The 17859-nt window shown below is 46.5% G+C and overlaps 2 protein-coding genes across 2 annotated transcripts; one reads left to right on the top strand and one right to left on the bottom strand.

The window, feature by feature from the left end:
- Positions 1-771: 771 nt before the first annotated feature.
- LOC139954687 (uncharacterized) lies at positions 772-1896 on the bottom strand. Its single transcript, XM_071954605.1, has one exon. The coding sequence runs from the start codon at positions 1894-1896 to the stop codon at positions 772-774; it is 1125 nt and encodes a 374-aa protein (XP_071810706.1).
- Positions 1897-11629: 9733 nt separating this feature from the next.
- LOC139954686 (uncharacterized) lies at positions 11630-17490 on the top strand. The gene is made up of 2 exons (XM_071954604.1): positions 11630-14893; positions 15429-17490. Exons 1-2 carry the CDS (start codon positions 14192-14194, stop codon positions 17265-17267), a joined length of 2541 nt encoding a protein of 846 aa, XP_071810705.1. The 5' UTR covers positions 11630-14191; the 3' UTR covers positions 17268-17490.
- The last annotated feature ends 369 nt before the right edge of the window (positions 17491-17859 follow it).

Genomic DNA, 17859 nt, shown 5'->3' with positions numbered 1-17859 from the left:
TCTGCGAAGCCTGTGTGAACCGCCGCTATAGCTGAGCGGTAGTTTTTGATGGTGGAGACCTGTCTGCCTTGATGGAACAGGGACATCATGAAGTCTGTTACGTGTTTTACAGAGGCTGAACGCGGATCAATCTGGGCGTTCGCGCACCATCGGTAGAAGCAGTCGAGCCTTGTAGTATAAGTGCTGATGGTGCTAGGTCTCCTTGCCGCTGCTGCCATATCGGCAACGTCTTCTGAAGATCCTCGTGTTCTGAGGTCAGACTTGATAATGGCCAGGCAGTCAGGTCCAGAGACCTGATGTTCGGGTGGAAGATCTTCCCCTTGGCTCGGGTGAGTAGGTGAGGGGAGTCTGGTAATGTGCGAGGTACTCCGCAGAGGAGGTCGAGCAGAAGGGGGGACCACGGCCTCCCGGGCCATCTGGGGGCTATGAGAAGGAGTCTCGTCCTGGATCTCCGAAGCTTCAGAAGGACATTGTGGATGAGGCACAAGGGTGGGAAGGCGTATGCCTGCATACCGTCCCATGAGATGGACATCGCGTCTGCTGCCCAGGCCTGTGGGTGCCATCTCCTGGAGCAGAAAGTCGGGAGTTTAACATTCTCAGTTGTATGTCGTTTTGCCGGCACCAGTGTAGGAGGTCCCAAGTCGCTTGACAAAGTTGGGTCGATCTGGTGCCCCCCTGTCTGTTGATGTAGGAGACTGCGGTGGTATTGTCCGCGAATGCCGTCACTTTGTGGCCTCGCAATTGCTCCTGAAAATGGCGGAGTCCTCTTGCTCACGCCTCGAGTTCGAGCTCGTTCATGTGGAGGCGTTTGTAATGGTCTGACCAAGTCCCTGCGACTGTGAGGGTCTGCCAGAATGCTCCCCAGCCGACTGAGGCGTCGGAGGTAATTGACGTAAGGGGCCTCTCCTGGTGGAAGGGTCTCCCGTTGGCCCAGTTCTCCGGATTCGCCGACCAAGCGAGGTGTCGTGTGTCTAGGGGGCTAGAGGTACTCGCATTTGTATGTCGGAGACCTCCGGTTTGTAGAGGCTCAGTAAGTGGATCTGGAGAGGCCTCATCCGAAGCTTGCAAAAGGGGGTGATGCCCACGAGGCTGGCTATGAGTCCGAGGAGCTGCAGACAGGTTCTCGTCGAGAATTGCCTGTTGAGCATGCCGCTGGGCTAGCTGCGCCAGTTGTGATATCCTCTCTTGGGATGGTCGGATTGACCCCTCGGCGAAGTCGAGGTAGGCTCCGAGGTATTTGACATGCTGGCTTGGGGTGAGGTTGGATTTGCCCTCGTTGACCAGCCAGCCGAGACGAAAAAGGAGGTCTGTCGTAAGGGTGACGTTGCGTCGTGCATCCTGATACGAGTCGCCTAGTATGAGCCAGTCGTCTAGGTAGACGAACAGAGGAATTCCTCTGCGACGGAGCTCCTTGACTGCTGCTCCCGCTACCCGGGTAAACACCCTTGGGGCGGTGGATAGTCCGAACGGGAGTGCTGTGAACTTGAAGTCTGTTCCCCCATAGCCGAATGCGAGGAATCGCTGGTGTTTCGGGTGGATCGGTATGGTTAGTAGGCGTCTTTCAGATCCACCGTTCATGCCCACATCCCTTTCATGAGGGATGGTACGATGATGGACAGTGTTTCCATCCTGAAGCGTTTTGGTTTTATAAACGCTTTGTTTAATGGCCGCAGGTTCAGAGTCGGCCTCCAGGACTTCTTTTTTTTGGGGAGTGAGGAAGAATGACGAACGGAAAAGGAGTCCCTCCCTTCCTGTCGTCCTCACTACCGCGCCCTTGTCCAACAATGCCTGGATTTCTGTCTCCAGAGCGCGGCGTTGGTCTGGATCCTCGGGGATTGGGGTGATTCTCCTCCCTCCGCCTTCCGGAGGTAAGTGGGGTATGTCGACGAATTCCATGCGGTACCCCGCTGAAATCACCTCCAATACCCAAGAGTCCGGACTCAGAAGTTCCCATTGCTGGGTGAATAGTCGAAGTCTCCCCCTACCATCGGGTGGGCATCCCTAGGGCCGGGCACCGAAGGTGGATCTGGGTGGCTGAGCACCACGTGGGTCAGGTCCGGTCCTGCCTCGTGCTGCTGGCTGTCTGGGTGCGTTCCTTGCGGTCTCCATCCCGCTCCCCGGTACTGTCTGTTTCTCGGTGGGGATGGTCTACGAGACCTGCCACGTCTGTCGCCTGAGGACGGGGCGTTGCTCCGGCCGCGGCTCGTAACAGGTTTGGGGCCAGAGAACGATCTCGTGGGAGCGTTCTGTCCCTGGGGTCTCCGGGTGTTCAGCCTCGAGAACGACGTCTTGGCGAGGGAGTCTCGTTTTGTGAACTCCGACTGCACAGCGTCCGCAAACTGGCCCGAGAACAGGTCTTCGTTTGCTATTGGGAGGTGTGTTAATCTCTCGCGAGTCTCCCCGTCTGGCCCCGCATTGCTGCAAGGACGTTGTCTCGTCTTGATTCCACCAGCTTTACGGACATCCTGGCGAACTGATCATAGATGAATCTCGCCAGTGGTCCCAACAGCTACAGGATTTGTGACGCCTCCCGGTCTGGGATCTGGTCTTTGTCCTCCAGCAGCTGCTGGTGGTGCCTCATCAGCAGTTCTGCTGCGAACATAAATGTAGAGGCAAACTTCATCCCGACTCTGGAGGCCTGGTCAAGGTCATATGCCGACTGTTCCACTTTCTTGCGCAGCGGCTCTCTGAAGTAACCCGAGCTCAGAGCTACTTTTTAAGAAAAAGTCACCCAGGAAAGAACCTGGGCACGAAAACCAAACTACCAAACGACTGATCCGCTCTCAGCCCCAGTCCCCTTGCATCGGGACTGTGACTGTGTGATCATCGTCAGGTGTGTATCACCAGAGCTTGTTCCGCTCTGAGTCGGTCCGTGACCTCCCCTGTAATGGACGGAACCTTGGAGATTCGTTTCCAAGTATCGTCATGGATCTTTAGGGCTCTATCATGCTTTGCTGGAAAGCAGTCCATCTCTTTTTGGCCTGAAGCCCTTCGATCCTGTCCAAGCAGACAGCGTCTACCGGGACACAAGGTGTCGTGGACTGCGACGGCTCATTCGTGGTCCGCAGTTTCGAAGTCCGCTCTGTTGGCTCGGGGTTGGGAGGCGGCTGAAAGCCGAGTCTTGTTGTGAAGATGCGGATGGCCTTCGCGATGAGGTCTGGGGGCAGGTCAATGCCTTTGACGCTTTGCTCTTCGTCCTCCTCATCTTCCGCCTCGTCAACCTGTGACTCGTACTCGTCCAGGACTGAGGCTTCGTCCCCATGTTCAGACCATGTTTCTGACGCTACTAGCTACAGTGCGTCCAGGTCGTGGTCCATGGGTGTCAGTGGAGGTCTTCCCCGGTCCAGGGTTAGCGGCCTGACTGGCAGCTGTGGAGCGGTGGATGCGTCGGTTGTGGCCGCATTCTGTGCGGGCGTCATTTGTGCGACGAGTGGTTGTAATATAGCGGGCAGTTGGGAGAGAAGCCAATTCCCATCCGCTTGTGGTCGCTCCCCTCGGGGAGGGTCCCTGGCTCCTGTCGGTCTATAGCTGCCTCTGCGTCTATAGCCGCTGTCTGAATCCTGGGAGGATTCGTCCTGGACTGGAGATGGGTCCCTTGGATGTGGGGATCTGCTCCTGGAGCGAGGTCTGGTCGGCTGTGGTGCCAGCCGTTTTTCTATGTCCCTGGCGAGTTGTATCTCAGAGCTGAGGTCTGCAGGGACTGGCAACTCCAGTGGACCAGAGGTCTGGAGGTTCGGTGGTCTGTGGACCAGTGGACTGCAGTTGCGTCGACCCTTCTTCCGGAAGTGTGGTCCGTTTGGGTCTGGGGGCTTTGCCCTTGTTGCTTCTCTTGCCTTTTGATTTGGCATTAGAACTCGTGCTATTACCGGACCCAACCGGTACTGCAACGAGTGGGGAACCATCGCCAGAGGCGACTGGCTCCAAAACACTCCCTTCAGGTGCCTCTGGTTCAGAAGCCGGGGCGGTGGGGTGGTGAGCTTAGATTGCAATTTCTCCCTGCGAGTTGCCATTCAGGCCTCAATCTCCTGCCAATTTGCTGGAGTCAGCGTGACGCATATCGAGCATGGGTCCCGTCGTGACCAAGACCTGCACATCGGGCATAGCTCATGGTCGTCCCAGGTCCTTCCTGGACGGAAGAGCGAGCAAGTTGCGCACTTGATCGATGCTCTGCCTTCCTTTGATGCCATCTGAAAAGATCGTTAAGGAACACACAAACATACAAAATGCCTTCCCCTCGTGGAAGAACCATTTTGGGGCAAGGGAACAATGATTCAGACCGTAAAGGTCGCAACTCTTTTTTTTATAGCAAGTACATTTTACAACAAAAAAGAGCAGGAAGAGTTGATGAATCGATGAGATGGAAGGGGCAAAGGGTTGAGTAACGACCGAAAAAAAAAACGTACAGTCTCAGGGGGAACTACCGACGGCCTAGTTCCAAGGCTTTGTAAGAAAGCCATTCCAGGATGACTCGACATCATGGTCGTTGATCACCATGTCCAGTGTGCAATATGTAGTAGAGTATTTAAGTGTATTACCGAAACCTAGTGAACTCAGCTTCCCATCTGACTATATAGTTAATAGGAAAGACCGTGAGCTAGAGGAGGCACTAGAGGAGATGCTGAAAGGATGCCACCTCCTCTAGCTTCACGGTCTTTCCTATAAACTATACAGTCAGATGGGAAGCTTAGTTCACTAATGTCACACTCACTGGACAACCAGATTTCGGTAATGCAGATGAAGTTGTAGGAGGGTTTGGTCATTACTGCATAGACTTAAGGCGTTGAACACAATCTCGTGTAGATCAGGTCGATTGTGTGTAATTGTAGATTGTGTTCTATCAACTGATAGATCGAGATCACAGGTGTTTACACACTGGTATCAGAATAATTAGATGGTAGAATATTGTCACCACAAGTAGCATAAGTAGCATAGGGTAACAGAGTACACTCTGTGCATATCCAACCCTGGAATAAACTTGAAACTCCGTAGTATTCGAAGATGAATATTTAACATGCCACCGATAACAGCAGCACTGACAGTAGATTGAGTTCTGGTTCCTTCGAATTGGTTTGAAGAATGCACCACAGGGGTACTGAATAGGTCCCGGGTTGATTTCAGACTTCTGACTTTAGTTCCATGTAGATTCGAAGATGTTATGGCCTTCAGAGATGGGGACCATGCAGTAATGTGATTCAGATACCCGAGTTTGTCTATGTACCTGTTAGCTCCAACTGAGAAGGAAGTGGCAGAGTTGGCCAATCATCATCTCCTGAAAATAAATTAATACTTTCGTGAAAAGTTAATGTCTTCTATAATCCTAACAATAAACCCTTTCACTAATACAGGTTACTCCCAACTAGTAATGAAAGAAAGTTATTTACAGAAAGACAAAGACATCTGCAAATTATTATTTTCTTGAAAAGCTGTCGTAAGTTTGTGTGTGTATTCAAACATATCAAGAATCTCATATTCTTACTTAAAGATATCAGTCATGAAATCTTCAGGGGAGATGGCGGTGGTGGCCAATCGTCGTTCTCTGATTGTACACAGAAAAAACAAAATTGAATCTGTGGCAACTTAGAAATGCAAAATAGTGGTCTAATCAACATTATCTCTCTCTCAAAAAAAAGGTTATCTGGCAGAGAGTACAGTGTACATATCCTCTATTCACTTTTTTGAAGCTTAGCACTTTCCAAAGTTTCCTTTACTCCTTTTGCAGATTTTTCAAAAGCATAATCACATAAGCAAGCAAAGGTTTATGGATGCAATTGGTTTACTACATGAAGAAGTATGACTGGTGTGTGGATGGGTCCAATAGGATACACAAGAATATTGAATGTGCGAAAAAATTATGACAATATGAAAATTAGGACAATTTCTTGTTGCATCATTGAGTCCTTGGTTCTCAATACAGTGAGTAATCACATGTGAGGAAAGTCGGTGTTAGAAAAATTAACAATGCTTGAGGCTTTGAGCTTGTGAGTCACAGAATGTTCCTTACCCTGAATAAAGTTTTCCAGCTTCATAATAAGCTGACCTTGACCTACAAGGTGATAGGCAAGTGCAAAAATCTAAGCAGACTCATAAAGTAATGCCAGCGATGTTGTCATGCTCACAGAATCATTTGTAATGACTACCATTTAGAGATGTTGACCGCAATGAAAAAATGTGGCTGACCTAACCACCATATTTTTGTGCACTATGATATGACTCGAAATTTCCAACATTACTAATTTTGCACCCTAAACAAGCATAATAAGTTCCACATGACAATTTTGGCAATTAGTACTGGCAGATGGAGGAAGTTAATGACACATTACCAACGAATCGATAGATTAAAGTTTAGATAGCCCTGGATTCTGTTGCAAACAATTGCTGTACAACTTCTAGGTTAGGATGTGAGAGATACATTGTATACTATTCTCATGCTGAAATGTGTTTGTTAAACACACCTTCGCAAGTGGATGAATCAGTCTTCTAGATGTCTTGAACATAGCAGTCTGCACATGGCAGTTAGCTTTCGTGGAGTGCAGACGTGTTTTTCGCTCTCGCTCTCCATCTGATACAGCTACTTTCTTACCTAACTGGTGTTCTTCTTACCTAACTGGTACTGTGCTATACTTCCCGCCAGGCGGGTGTGTGCGTTTGTCGTATATAGTTATCGTATATCGTTTTAAGTTTAAACCTGTCTTTAGTTTGTTTTTGTTACTCCTCTGTGGCCTAGCCACCTTCGGTATCATGGCATCGCGCCGTGATTCCAAAATTGTTAAGTTGACCTTCACCGGTGAACAAGCGGTTCCACCGGTGCAAGTTTTTAGTATTTTAAAGAGTAAGGGTGTTGTTGTGCCTGGTGAGGTTGATGCTTTACAAGCTCTCCAGGGTCGTAATACGTATGATCTACGTTTTACCAGTGACGTGACCCGGCAGAAGGGTGTCACGTTGCTGAGTGGGGTTGAAGGTTTGACAGTTACTCCATACGAACGTTCGGTATGGGTAACTGTCATCCACGTAGGATTAGAGGTGCGTCAGGAACTTGTCGCAACTGTTTTAGGTCGGTTTGGGGCTGTCAAGGCTATTAAAATGTGCTCCTACGCACAGGCCCCTGGGGTGTTCAACGGGCACCGACAGGTTCGGATCGACCTCAAGCAGGACATTCCCTCCTTCCTTTTTATTGCCGGGCATAAAGCTCACGTGCGTTACCCCGGTCAGCCCCGTACCTACTTCAGGTGTGGGGAGACCGGGCACGAAGCCAAGGGCTGCCCAAATAAAAAGTGTGGGCGCTGCCTTCGTCTTGGGCATGATACCTCTGCTTGCCCAAGCGAAGTCGTGTGCTCACTCTGTGGGAAGGAGGGACATGTCTTTCGCGCTTGTCCCTCCTCTTATGTCTTTATGACAAAGAGTAGGGGTCAAGCAAAGGCGCCAAGTTCTGGCGCACCTACTGCCTCGGAGGAAGCTCCACGCAAGGTGAGGATTCACTCTCCGCACCTGGTTCACCCTCCCCCGTAGTTGCAGACCCCAACCCCGTGCCCGCACCGAGAAAGTCTCCACCAGCTTCCCCCATCAACCCCGTGCCCGCACTGTCTCCACCACACAGCGAAGCGGACACGGGGTCTCCACCAGCTTCCCCCATCAACCCGTCCAGTTCCGTCCCCAGTCCGCCGCCGGTATCGCCAGATCCGGAGACTCTGTCCGACGACGACTCGGTCGTCGGGTCTCCGGAGGCTATGTCTGACAGTGACTCCGGAGGCTCGGTGATGGTCGAGCCGAAACGTGCCACTGGGACGAGCTGGTACGACGAGATGGGGGAACCCTCACTGAAAAGGTCGGCTTCAAGCGACGACTCCGACGACGATATGTCGTCTAGAGCGCGCTTGAAGCTTACAGAATCGTCGTCTTCGTAGTTTTGCCCCATTGCCCTCTCATGGCCCATACACTTTCAGTTGCCACTTTGAACGTGAATGGCATGAGGGATCATCGCAAGCGCAGTCGCATTTTCCAGTATTGTAAATCAATGGAGGTCGACTGCGTTTGCCTGCAAGAAACGCAAATATTGGAAGAACATGTCCCTCTATGTGCTTATGAGTGGGGTGGTGAGCTGCTTGCTTCGTTTGGTTCGTCTTCATCCTGTGGCACTGTCATCCTTCTGTCAGCTCGTCAGGCGGGTTGTGCCACTAGGGTGGAGACGGATCACGAGGGCCGATTGGTTTGCATTCTATTCAAGTATCCAAAGGGTAACATCTCCATTTGCAATGTGTATGCTCCCAATCGGCCTTCTGCTAGACGAGATTTTTTTAACACGCTGCCTTCCTTTGTTCCTGGTAGTGCGCCGTGTGTCATGGTCGGAGACTTTAACTGTCCCAGACTCGGGTCTTGACAGACTCGGAACTTCTGTGTCTGCAAGTCCCGACGCTGGGATCACAGAATTGGACAGATTCACTTCGGCACACCTTTTAGCCGATGTCTGGAGGCATATGCACCCGTGTAGTACGGTGTATACGTGGGTGAGGCCTAACGGTGAAGATGCCTCCAGGATAGATCGAATGTATGCGCCCGTAAATTTTAAATTTTCGGGTTGCGAGACGCTCAGCTGTCCGCTCTCTGACCATGACACTGTGGTAGCACGTTTTGTTTTGCCTTCCATTTTCCCGATCGGGCGGGGCCTATGGAAGCTTAACTGTCGGATTTTTGGCGAGGCAGAGTTCCGCCAAGGGTTCGAGACCAGGTACAAAGGATGGCAAACATTGAAGCCGGCCTTTCCTTCTACATCTCAGTGGTGGGATGATGTCAAGTTGCGCATCAAACGCTACGCAATTCAGTATTGCGTGACCCGCGCACGGCGTCGAAGAGAAAAATTCTCGAAGCTGTGCGCGGAGGTGAAGTTTGGCGACCCTTCGGCAGTCATCGCTTTGCAGACTTATCTCGATGAAAAGTACCACGGTGCCCGCGTCAGGGCCCGTGTCGAAGCGGTGGAAGCCGAGGAGCGCCCTTCACTGAGGTTTTACCAGTCCGTTAGCTCATCGACGGGTGAGAGACGCGTCCCGTCTGTGCGCGCTACCGATGGGACCGTGGTCAGTGACCCTCACGGCATTGCCCGCGTATATAAAGAGTATTATTCGAGTTTGTTTACGCGTGGCAATGTCGACTTGTCGGCACAGGCTGATTTATTGAGGGAAATCTCTAAAACCGTTCCCCACGATGTCAATGATATTTTAGGGGCCGGAATAACCCCTGTTGAGCTTTGGAGGGCGCTTTCGAAGATGAAGAATGGTAAGTCCCCGGGTTCGGACGGGCTTCCGAGGGAGTTCTACCGAACCTTCTGGGCAATAATAGGACCCGACATCAGAGCCGTCTTCGAGGACGCCTTCCAAAACGGACTGTTAAACCAAAGTCAACGTCTGGGCATGATTACTTTGCTGCCAAAGTCTGTGGACCCCTTGGATCCCCAAAACAAGCGTCCGATCACCTTGTTAAATGTGGACTACAAGTTGCTGGCTAAGGCTTTGTGCAACCGCCTTGCACTGGCTATGCCGCATCTTGTTGGTGATCTCCAGACTTGTGCAGTGAAGGGTCATTGCATCCAGCAGAACTTGTGGTTGATGCGCGACTTGACCGACTTTGTTATTGATCGTGATCTGCCATGTGCATTGGTGTCTCTGGACCAGCAGAAGGCCTTTGACATGGTGGATCGCGGTTTTTGAATGAATGTATTGGAGACGTTTCAGTTGCACCCAAATTTTCGTAAATGGATTTCTGTTTTGTATCAAGAAAGTTACAGTTCTGTTATCGTAACCATGGGTATTGTTCGGAGGTTTTTAACGTAGAGAGGGGGGTGCGCCAGGGGTGCCCTCTGTCTCCATTACTTTATGTTTTGTTTAGCGAGTCCCTCTCTCGTCTCTTGGAAAGGGACTCCAAACTTGTTCCATTCGTTGTGGCAGGGGGTGCCAAAGTGAAATGCGCTCAATATGCAGATGACGTGACATGTATTGTTTCGACTCTGGGCTCCTTTCGCGCACTCTCGCAGGATCTATCTATATTTGAGAGCTACCGGGGCGAAGTTGAATCCAGAAAAGACAAAGGGCCTTCGTCTTGGTAGCTGGAGATACAGAGACTTACCATTCGGTGCGTCGTGGTGGGATCAGAATATCAAAATTAATGGTACATGGTTCGGCTATGATGCACCTTGTGATGTCACCTGGAACGAGAGGGCTGAGGTATTTCAGAGCAGACTCGAAACCTTTGGCACCCGCTGGCTTTCGATCCTAGGGAAAGTCACCGTAATTAATCGTTTTGTTTCGCCCATCTTGTGGTACCCGGGCGCGGTGTATCCAATTCCGCGTCGCGTCCTGGTGAGGTTGGAGAGAGCGATATTTTCATTCATTTGGTCGGGTGGTACAGAGCTTGTCAAAAGGGCGGTAATGTACCAAAAACTGGAGAAGGGTGGGTTGGGGGTGGTTCATCTGGGAAGTAAATTGACTTTTTTGTTATTTAAGCAGTTGTTTGTAGCGGTAACTGACCCAGGGTTGCCTTGTTCATATTTTGTACGTTTTTGGGGCGGTTTGCACCTGCGTCGATGGGTCCCGGCGCTGTTTAGCAACAGAGAACCGCATAGTAGTACTCCAAACAGGGTGGTGCGTGTCATCTGCTCCGCTCTGATTGAGTTGCCCCCTGTTGACCTGTCACAGCCGGCCATCGTTCACAGTTCGTTGCGGGATAAGGCCTTGAATGTAATTTTTGTCCAGGGACGTCATTCTGCCGAAGTATGGCGTTCGGTGCATTCAAGGCTGAATGGTTGCAGGCTCCGTGATCTCGCATGGAGAGTTGCACACGGTGCCTTGGTGACCAACCTAAAAAGATATCATTGGGGATTCGGTGATGGACTGTGCCCTAGGACCGGCTGTGACAGCTTAGAGAGTACTGCTCATGTTTTTTGGCATTGTTGCTTTGTAGTAAACTTATGGGAGTGGTTCCAGGCCTGGACCGACCGTGTTACGGGAGACCGTTCATGGTCGGTGGGGCAGGGCTTTATTTGATATGGGGTAGACCCTCCAGTTTGTTCGGTAGCTGTGTTGCACCGCATCATTTTTGTTTGCTCTGTTGTAAAAAAACATGTTTGGCGGAATAGATGTAATTTGGTTTTTAGGGGGAAATTTGCCAGTTGGCAGGCAGTCCTGGAGGCGGTTAAGTCTGACATTCGCCTTCAAATTGAAGGCGATTTTCGCCGTTTATCTGGGGCTGGCTTTTTTGGACGCTGGTGTGCTGGGGAGGGGTTTGTCGTTTCGCTGCGTGCGGGTCGTCCATTTGTAGGTTTTTGAACGTTTGAGTGGGGAGGGGGGTGGGCGTTTTGTCACTGCAGGTCGGCGGGCGTATGTTTATTTGGCTCGCTAGACCTGAGTTTCGTTTGTCAGAATGGGATGGTTCGGTAGTGCCGTTTGGCCGTGACGTTTTGTATCCCGCATGGCGGGTCACGTAAAAATCACAGAAATCTCACATATGTAAATAATGTAGCGTTTAACGTGACGTGAAAAGGACACGGACCCAAAGGCCAACAGAACCAAAACAAGAAAGCTCTACAAACCAGCCCCAATAAGCTAACTCCAAACAGACCCCCCCCCGAACCCATATTATGTAACGACCACACAAACCCCCCACACCTAACAACTAACTCACTCCAAATTTCATCCGGGGAACGCCGTCCCGATAGTAGACGACAGGCTTGCGCCAGCGTCTATAAAAGGCAGTGTCGGGAAGCCGTACGTGGTCCGCTTCCATGCGCAACCTAATGTCACTTTGCACGAGGGGGACGACAGCCTCGGCCCTCCAGACGTCCCCATCGAAAACTAGGCGGCATCTGCTGTTCCAGATGTGTCTCCTGTTGATAGCGGCAAACAACAACAGCAGATCAGACGATGAAGAACCATCCCTTGCTTTATTGCACAGGTTTACAATGGTCAGTAACTCATTGCTCACCATTTTTGAATTGTTTTATGAACAATATATCATTAGCAGCTGTATGTTGATTTTATTAATTCAGGCTACTCGGTTGTACGATGGTGAAGGTCTGTCTACGAGGGCACAACTTGTAATCAGGGTTCGTACGGGTGCTTGAAAACCTTGAAAATGCTTGAATTTGATTGGTCAGTTTTCAAGGCCTTTAAAGTACTTGATTTCTTATATTTTTGGAAAATGTCATTGAAAAGTGCTTGAAATTTAACATGCTTAATGCAAAACATATTTTGTACGTAATTGTTACACAATAATTACCGTGGAATAGTCAAATTGTGACAAACAAAAAACCTTAAAGAATGTCTTAGTTGTGTAAAAAATTACGAGGGAGGGTCGCGCACAATCACCGCAAACTTCTCGCACAGTCACTGGCAAATTACGGCCTCCACTAAGCAATTTCAGTACCAGCGACAATAACCAAAAATCCCCACAAATCTCCGAACACATGGTAGCCTAACTTCACACTGAGTCAACATGGAAATCTAACCTAGCCATCTGTTTATCCGCTCAGTTGTGTCGCAAATAAAGAATAAAATTATCCACGAAAAACTTCAATCTTCGACCACATTTTAGCCTAACAATCACACTAAGTCAATGGGAAATTTAGCCTAACCATCGGTTTGGTTTGCCCGCCAAATAAACTTTGCGTAGCTTTGTTTACACACTTTCCTTGCTGCTATCGTCGCGCGCATGATAGCCGAACACCACACATAGTCAACGGGAAAATGTAGCCTAAGCATCTCTTTATTTGCTGAAATTGTGACGCAGTTAGCTACAACTAAAATATCCGTGAAATACTGCAACCTTCGACCACATGTTAGCCTAACAGCCACACTAAGTCAATGGGAAATGTAGACAACCATCGGTTTGCCAAAAAAAAAAAAAAAAAAATGCGTAGCTTTGTTTACAATTTCAATTTACTGAAAATCGGCAGTTGTTTGGATGGTATGTGCTATGTCTTAAAGAGGGAATGTTGTATTTTACGTACACCGTTGCTGTGGCGATGGATTGAAGGTTTTAACTTTGATTACTTTTTAGCAGTATATAATGGTTTCGTATTTGGTGGTGAGTGATTTCATCCACACACGTTGTTTTATATGTGTTTCTACATGTTTTCTATTTCAGTTGATGGGTTGTTGGTTTTTCGTTATATATTCGGTGTGTTGACGTTATTTGCTTTAAGGTCGCAGCACTAGGAAGAGGGTAATTGTGCTTACTTTATCCTATTGAATGCTTACAACCATTTCCTTAAACAGCATATTGAATTTTGGAAAAGAGCACCCCTAAACCTTAACAAAAAAAACCTGGTAAATTCATTAAGAGGGTCGTTTTTAACTTTTCATTTTCCAAAATTGCCCCCAAAGCCAAATCTTAATTTCTACCCTGGTTGAAACAACAGTCGATCAGACACGGACAGTCTATAGGCCGAGTGAAAATGCATTGCTGGACGTACGCATGTGAGCTGTACAGTAGTAAGCAATCTAAATCCTACCTACCTGAACGATAAATTATTTATCATTCTAGTTGGTAGGATTTATATTGTATATCATAAACAACACTGTTTGTATGCGGCGCACGTGTAGCGTCGTTACAATTCGGATGTATCACGTAAACACATGCATGCTGTGAACAATTTTGGTGGAAAATTTGGAAGGACTACCAAGTTTTTTGCAGGACTACCAAAATCTTTCAAATTCTTTGAAACTGGTAGTCCCACGGACAACCTTCTCAAATACCTGAAAATCCAACACTGATCATGTCTTTATATACCCAGCGTACACATTGCATTAGATATTGCGTGATCTTGTACACGCTGAATTTAACAGTTTCCGCAGTGGCTTATAATTATCTGTGGACATGACCTATCAATATTTGCGTGATTACGGAGAATATTAACATAGAAAGTGTGAAAAAAAACATTTATAGAAGGATATTTTTAACACTAAAATATTCGTAGCCGAATTGAAAAAGAGCTTTTTACATCAGGATTTCTTCAATTATCGCATGGTTTGTTTTTTAGTGATAATTTAGCGAAGGATTTTGACAATAATATTACATTAGAGAAACGCGTTTTGTAGCGTTGCCTACCATATAAACAGTATGACGAACGTTAGGCTTAATACACTGTTCTCTTTGTTTACCGATGTAGGCCTATCGCTATGATTATTAACTTGAGGACTCATGAACCATGTTGATTGATATTTTTTTAATTGTTTTATTTCATGCAAACATATCTAGTCATATGAAAGGAAAAAAACATCTCCAATTTTTAAAAGGGACCCAACAACAATCCACATTGATTTTAAACTTCATGAAACCAACTGATCAAGCTGCAACTGCTAGTGCTACCGCACCTTCGACCACTGCAAGATCACTAGAACTTGTCGCTAGTACTACTAGTAGTAGTTCTACCAGTATGCCAACAAACAAATCAACCCTTGATACTTACGTTACCCGGGAGGATACATTAACAGCTGAAATAACGTGGGCTTTAAAGGTAATAGACAGCCACTACTCTTATAATTCATCAACAGACACTGCAAAATTATTTCAGAAAATGTTCCCCGACAGCCAAATAGCCAAACAGTTTTCGTGTGGGGAGAAGAAATGTGCCTATCTAACATGTTTTGGGCTTGCCCCTCATTTTAAAGAGGAACTAATCAAACTTTTAAAAAATGAGGACAATTATGTTGTTCTCTTCGACGAAAGCATGAATGCTGTCACACAGTCAAAGCAATTAGATGTGCATGTCCGTGCTTGGAATACCAATAAGTTACTAGTGGAGAGTCGTTATTACAACTCAGTCTTTATGGGACATGGGACGGCAGCGGATATGATGATGCATTTCCGTGATGCAGTGGAAGGACTTGAAATTCCAAAAATCTTCCAGGTGAGTTAGGACTCATTGATATTTAATTGAACTTTTAATATTTCTTATCTTTGAAAGAACCTTTATAGTTACTTTATACTGCCATATTTTAAATGTCACACTGAAGGTTTGCTAATTGTCTGGATATCTGACATACTGTACATAATGGACTGTACATTGAATACTTGTATGGTTCAAATGATTTTGGGCAGACATGGTTGTTCTACATGTGAGCAGATTTGTTCGATGTTGGATTGACAATAAAGGGTCGGAAGGGGAATTCCAGTAAAATTCAGGGCTCGAAAAATCCTATGCGCCAGGTGCCCAGGGCTACCAAATTAGTTGCTCAGGCACCTACTATTCACGATGTGGTAGCACAACGGACTACCAAAATACAGTTAGTTTCGTATTTGTATTTAGGATTTGGGCTACCAGAATCTCATTTGGGCTGCTTATGTGACCAGAGTCTGGCTACCAATCATGTAAATGATTTTTCAAGCACTGAAAAGCCTGTAAGAATTTTGTTTTCAGTAAAACAATAACATACCGGCGGTAGTTTATGATGAAAATCACAAGTCAAAATGCCCCATATTGTTATAAGGTAGGGGCCTTCCGGGCCAATTCAAGCCTGTTTTTTTTAGAAATTCTAGAACAGAAGTATATTCATTTTGTCCGGGTAGTACGAGGTAAACTCTCATATTTTCCTTTGTTCAGTATGTGTCATGCCTACCAATCCTGGCAAGGTGCATCATTGACCATTTTAACTGTGCCAAATATGATTTTCAGAAAATTGCATATTAAGAGTATGTTGTACTTGGATGGTCCCATCGTAAACTGGCGATTCTACAAGGATTTTTGTGAGGAAATGTCCAAAGACTTTGATTGCCAAAGTTTGAATATTGGATCATGTGGACTACACATCCTAAATAATGCCTTTAAGGCAGGTGGAGAAGCTTCATCATGGGGAATCGAGCAACTATTTTCAAGTGCGCACTGGCTTTTCCATGACACCCCTGCAAGAAGGGAGGACTTCCAAAAGATAACAGGCAACACCAAATTTCCTCTAAAATTCTGTAAACACAGGTGGTTGGAGAATGTCCCTGTAGCTGAGAGAATTCAAGAAATACTGCCAGATATTGCTAAGTATGTGAAAAGTGCAAAAGCACAGCAAGTGTCTTGTCCGAAAAGAAAGTCATTTGAGGTCATTTTTGAGGCAATGAAAGATCCACTTCTAGAAGCTAAGCTGGCATTTTTCACCTTAGTAGCAAAAGAGGTTTACCCATTTCTGGTCAGGTATCAAACTGACAAGCCCATGTTGCCATTTTTGGCAACTGACATGCATGTAGTCCTGAAAGACATAATGAAACGCTTTGTAAAGAAGGATGCTATTGCAGATGTAAACAGGATCACAAAAGTGGTAAACATGGATGTGAATAGTTCTGCTGTGCAATGCCCAATAGGTGAAGTTGACATAGGCTTCATTGCTCGGAAGAAAGTTAAGGCCCTGCTAGCAACAAAGAAAATTTCAGACAGACAAAGCCAACAATTTAAATTGGATTGTCAGAAATTTCTGGTGAAACTATCTTGTAAACTCCTGGAGAAAGCCCCGATCACTTATCAGCTTGTACGTTGCACAGTGTGCATTGACCCTCGCAGAATGGCTTCACATCAAGATGACTGTGAAATCAAATTTAAAAAGATATTGCAACATTTTGTAGCTGCAAAGGTTGTGAAGGAAAATCAGTGTGATGCTCTTATCAAAGAATATTCAACTTTTCTTGAAGGCGTTGCACATAATCCAGCAAAGTTCAGGGAATTTGATACTTGCAAAGACAGACTAGATTGCTTTTTGTTTGGACAAATGGCTGGTAAGGATGAATACCGGGCATTGTGGGGATATGTGGTGGTAAAGCTTTTATTGTTATCACATGGACAAGCCACCGTTGAGCGAGGATTTTCCTTCAATAAACAGATTGAAGTTGAGAATCTACAAGAGCGGTCGTTTATATCACAGCGGTTAGTTCAGGATTACATACGAAGTGTGGGTGGTACACTCAATGTTCCCATAACAAAGCAACTTATACTTTCGGCTGGAGCAGCAAGGCAGCGGTATGTAACCTATCTCGATGAGCAAAAAAAGGAGAAGCAGCAAATGATTTTGAAACGTAAATGTGTAACTGATAAGATCGACGAAACAAGAAAGAAAAAAAGCCGTGTAGAAATGGACGTGGATGCTCTTTTGAAATCTGCTGATAAATGTGCCGAAAAAGCAGAATCGACTGGAAATCTAACAATGATAGCCAAATCCAACAGTCTACGACGAACAGCGAAACAGAAAGCTTCCCAAATAAAAGACTTGCAAAAACAAATTGAAGATTTGCAAAAACAAGTCTAGGCATGCCCTTTTGAGCATACACTTGAATGTATATATGTTTTGTTTTGAATTTTTTACATGTATGATGTTAACAAAACTTACAATTTAATCCACGAAGGCTAATTTATTCTATGGAAAACATTTTCAGAAGAAATATTAACAGTTCAGTATATATAAAAACAAACATTTGATTTATTTGACAGTAACTTTATTTATTATTCACAAACATTTTTTCTGTGCTACATTGTATTATATTGTATTATACACTATTGTATTATACACATTGTATTATACACTATGTGAAAGATTTCTGAGATAATGCGAGGTTGGTCAAATGTCATTTAGACTACGAATTCACCACAGTTCACTACGAATGTGTTCCTGTTTTATATGTATCTCTGTAACACTGAGATGGTTGTTGTGTTGTCGTTCGTGATATAGTTGATTACATTGATTACTTTTCTTTATGATTTTATAACCAAACATCACCGTAGGGTTGTGTGAATTGTGCTAGGTTTTCTGAGGATATGTATGCGTTATGTAATCGAGTTATATCTCATTCCATTGTATTATAGTGTTTAACTTATGGTAACTGCCAGTGTTCCATATCGTT

Source organism: Apostichopus japonicus, chromosome 17, assembly GCF_037975245.1.
Source record: "Apostichopus japonicus isolate 1M-3 chromosome 17, ASM3797524v1, whole genome shotgun sequence".
NCBI lineage: Eukaryota > Metazoa > Echinodermata > Holothuroidea > Aspidochirotida > Stichopodidae > Apostichopus > Apostichopus japonicus.
Note: the sequence above shows the minus strand (reverse complement) of the source record. Positions and strands in the feature narration are given on the sequence as shown.

Excerpts from the sequence above, each read along its gene's own strand:
- LOC139954687 (XM_071954605.1), bottom strand. The coding sequence starts at position 1,896 with ATGGAATTCGTCGACATACCCCACTTACCTCCGGAAGGCGGAGGGAGG.
- LOC139954686 (XM_071954604.1), top strand. The coding sequence starts at position 14,192 with ATGTTGATTGATATTTTTTTAATTGTTTTATTTCATGCAAACATATCT. Across the intron at positions 14,894-15,428 it reads AAATTCCAAAAATCTTCCAG|TTTATGATGAAAATCACAAG; the intron begins GTGAGTTAGGAC and ends TACCGGCGGTAG.